This window comes from Frankliniella occidentalis, unplaced genomic scaffold, assembly GCF_000697945.3.
Source record: "Frankliniella occidentalis isolate FOCC.00 unplaced genomic scaffold, Focc_3.1 Scaffold165, whole genome shotgun sequence".
Lineage (NCBI taxonomy): Eukaryota > Metazoa > Arthropoda > Insecta > Thysanoptera > Thripidae > Frankliniella > Frankliniella occidentalis.
Window position 1 is genome coordinate 551,371 of NW_026267291.1, and position 2,591 is coordinate 553,961.

General features: G+C 65.0%; 1 protein-coding gene across 1 annotated transcript; it reads right to left on the minus strand.

The window, feature by feature from the left end:
• Nucleotides 1-447: 447 nt before the first annotated feature.
• LOC127750291 (serine/threonine-protein kinase N1-like) lies at nt 448-1,128 on the minus strand (the record flags this gene model as incomplete). The annotated part of the gene is made up of 1 exon (XM_052271531.1): nt 448-1,128. A coding segment is annotated over one exon (666 nt), but the record flags the coding sequence as incomplete, so codon positions are not given.
• Nucleotides 1,129-2,591: the final 1,463 nt, after the last annotated feature.

Sequence of the window (2,591 nt, forward strand, 5' to 3'; positions counted from 1 at the left end):
GCGAGGACCCGGCTGACCCCCGCCTACGTCTATCCCTGGCCCCGCCGCGGCGCGGCGCCCGACTCGCCGAGCGGCTTTTAATTTTGCCGAGATGCCAAGGTGCCGCTGCTCAAGCGCTGCGAGCCCCTTCGGCAGCGCCCGACCTGAACCTGACCCGACCAAAAGCTGGTCGGGCCCGACACCGGGACCGGGCCACGACTTCCGGGTGTGGGTCCGCCGCGCACTTTCCCCGGGCGGCTCCAAATCCAGACGAATGGCGAGTAGAGCCCCCCGGCGGCCGCAGTTGCACCCCAGCGCGAAACGAACGGGGGATCAGTGTCGCGTCCAGCCGATGAATGAGAAGCAGGCGTCCTCGCCGCGGCAGGTGCTAGCGTCGCGAGATGCGCGACCGACACTGCCCCCCGCCCCGCCCCGCCCCGCGCCCCGCTTGCACAGCTGGCTGGCAGCGACACCACCGCCGCCTCACCGCCCCGCGGCCTCGACCCTGACCAGCGCAAAGACGGTGCGCTGGCGGGCGGGGCGCCGGGGGCGCGACACCTCACCGCCAAACCGCTTATCGAGACGAAAACCCACCACTCTGGAGCGCCCGCCCGCCTGCCCTGTGGCCAAGTGCGGCTGATTCACCCCGAGTCGGACTGTACTGAGACACTTACCTCTGCCGTTGTGGTGCGAGCTAGGCGGGGTCGCGGGCGTCTGCAGCAGCGTGGGCTGTCCATAGGGCAGGCCGTACGACTGCACCTGCACCTGGCCCAGGCCCTGCGTCAGGATGATCTGGCCCTCCAGCTCGTGCAGCTCGGCCTGCAGCTCGCACAGCCGCCCGTTGGCCGCCTTGACGATGGCCGCCACCGAGCGGCGGTCGGCCGCCACCTCGCGCAGCTTCTCGGCGCCCTCCTTGATCTTGAGCTCCTTGCGGATCTCGCGCCGGATGTGCTCCTTGAGGTCCTCCAGCATGTTGGGCAGCTCCGACTCGGGCACTTGCTCCGTGCGGAGGCCGTACTTGCTGCTGAGCTCGTACAGCACGGGGTGCCCGGCCCCGCCCGCGCCCTGCAACAGGAAAGAGACAAGACAAGCATGAGACACCGCAGCGACTATTATTTGCAGCTTCGCGCCGGCAAGAGCTGGTCCGGTTCAGCGTTTGTCCACACCCACGCTCCGTTGCCGCCAAATTCTCACGAGAGCGGCATTTCCGCGCAGCCAGCCGCAGCATGCAATGACCTGTGTTGCCAGCCGGACCGGACCCGCGCGTGGTCCTGGAGTGGCCCGGACAGCCTGGCCATCCTCACACGGCCGGTTGACGGAGCGTGGGAGCAGGCGGGCTGTATATATACAGCGCATGCATCGCCCTCTCACTCGTCCCAAGGCGGGCCGCGCTTGCAACACCCTGTACATGCACACGCGGGGCACTCCCACGGTCAAACAATTATGAGACTGCTGGCCGGGCGGCGGCAGGAGGAAGCAGGGCCACTCCTGCAGCAGCAGCAGCAGCCGCACCCGAGGAAGTAAGTGCTAAATTGCAACCCGGATGCACGGCCGCGACGCGACGCCCCGCCCCGGCATCTCGTTGGGCGTCCACAAACGCATCTTCTCGGTCCCGGACACGCCTTACCGCACCGCACGATCCAGTGCAGCTTGCGAGGCTCACCACAACACAACACCGCGGTCGTGGTCGTGGTCGCTTTGCGCTTTGCGCTCTCAAATGTTGGCATTAATTCTTTTTGACACTGCCCGTGTTCAGCCTGTATATGACACTTTTGGAATTCCAAAATTTGGCATTGGAAGTGGCCAAACATGGGCAGTCTTCTTGAAAGAACACCAAAATTTAGCATTCAAAAACGGCCTACGCGGCGTTCAGAGTGCGTTTAACGGATACTTCCGCCGCCGGGCAGAGTGTACACTCTGTAGCAGAAGTAGCGGGCGGTGCCGACGGCTGACGGCGTCCAAACATCCCGAGCGGCGCCGCGGGCTGGGCCGGGCTGGGCTGAGCTGGTTATCGCCCGTCACTCGGCGCGCGCCCCTCATGCGGGGCAGGGCAGCGCGCGAAGGGTACAGCTCGGCTCGAGCCCAGTTTGTTTTTGCTACTGCCGCCAACCAACCTGCCGCGCCCCCGCTCCGCTGCCAACCAAACGCCACCACCGTCCCGCGCGGGCATTGAGTTGAAAGTGCATCCCGCGGTGGTGCATCCGCAGCAGAGCACCCCGCCAGAGGTGGTCGGGGGAGGTCAGGGCCCAGGACGACACTCTCCACGACCAGGCCATCAAAGCGGCTGTGACAAATTTTTATATCGCGCGGGAAGGTTCGAAACGACGACGCCAACCTTTGCGCGGCGCCAAACAATAAAAGCAAGGCGTGACACCGTACTCTGCTAGCCGTATGACCCAACGTATAGGTGACAAGAAACACACACACAAACACAGCCCGCTGCGGTATCGCAATTCCTTTGCCTTGGCCGGGAGTGGGAAAGAGTTGTGGCGCCCTTTGACCGCCTCCCCCTAACATCGCAGTGGGGCCGGGACCGAGATGGCCCTCCTAATGTCTCCCGCCTCTCCTCTCTCCCGTGTGTGCCGGATAAGGAAGAGAATGCTGCACCTGCA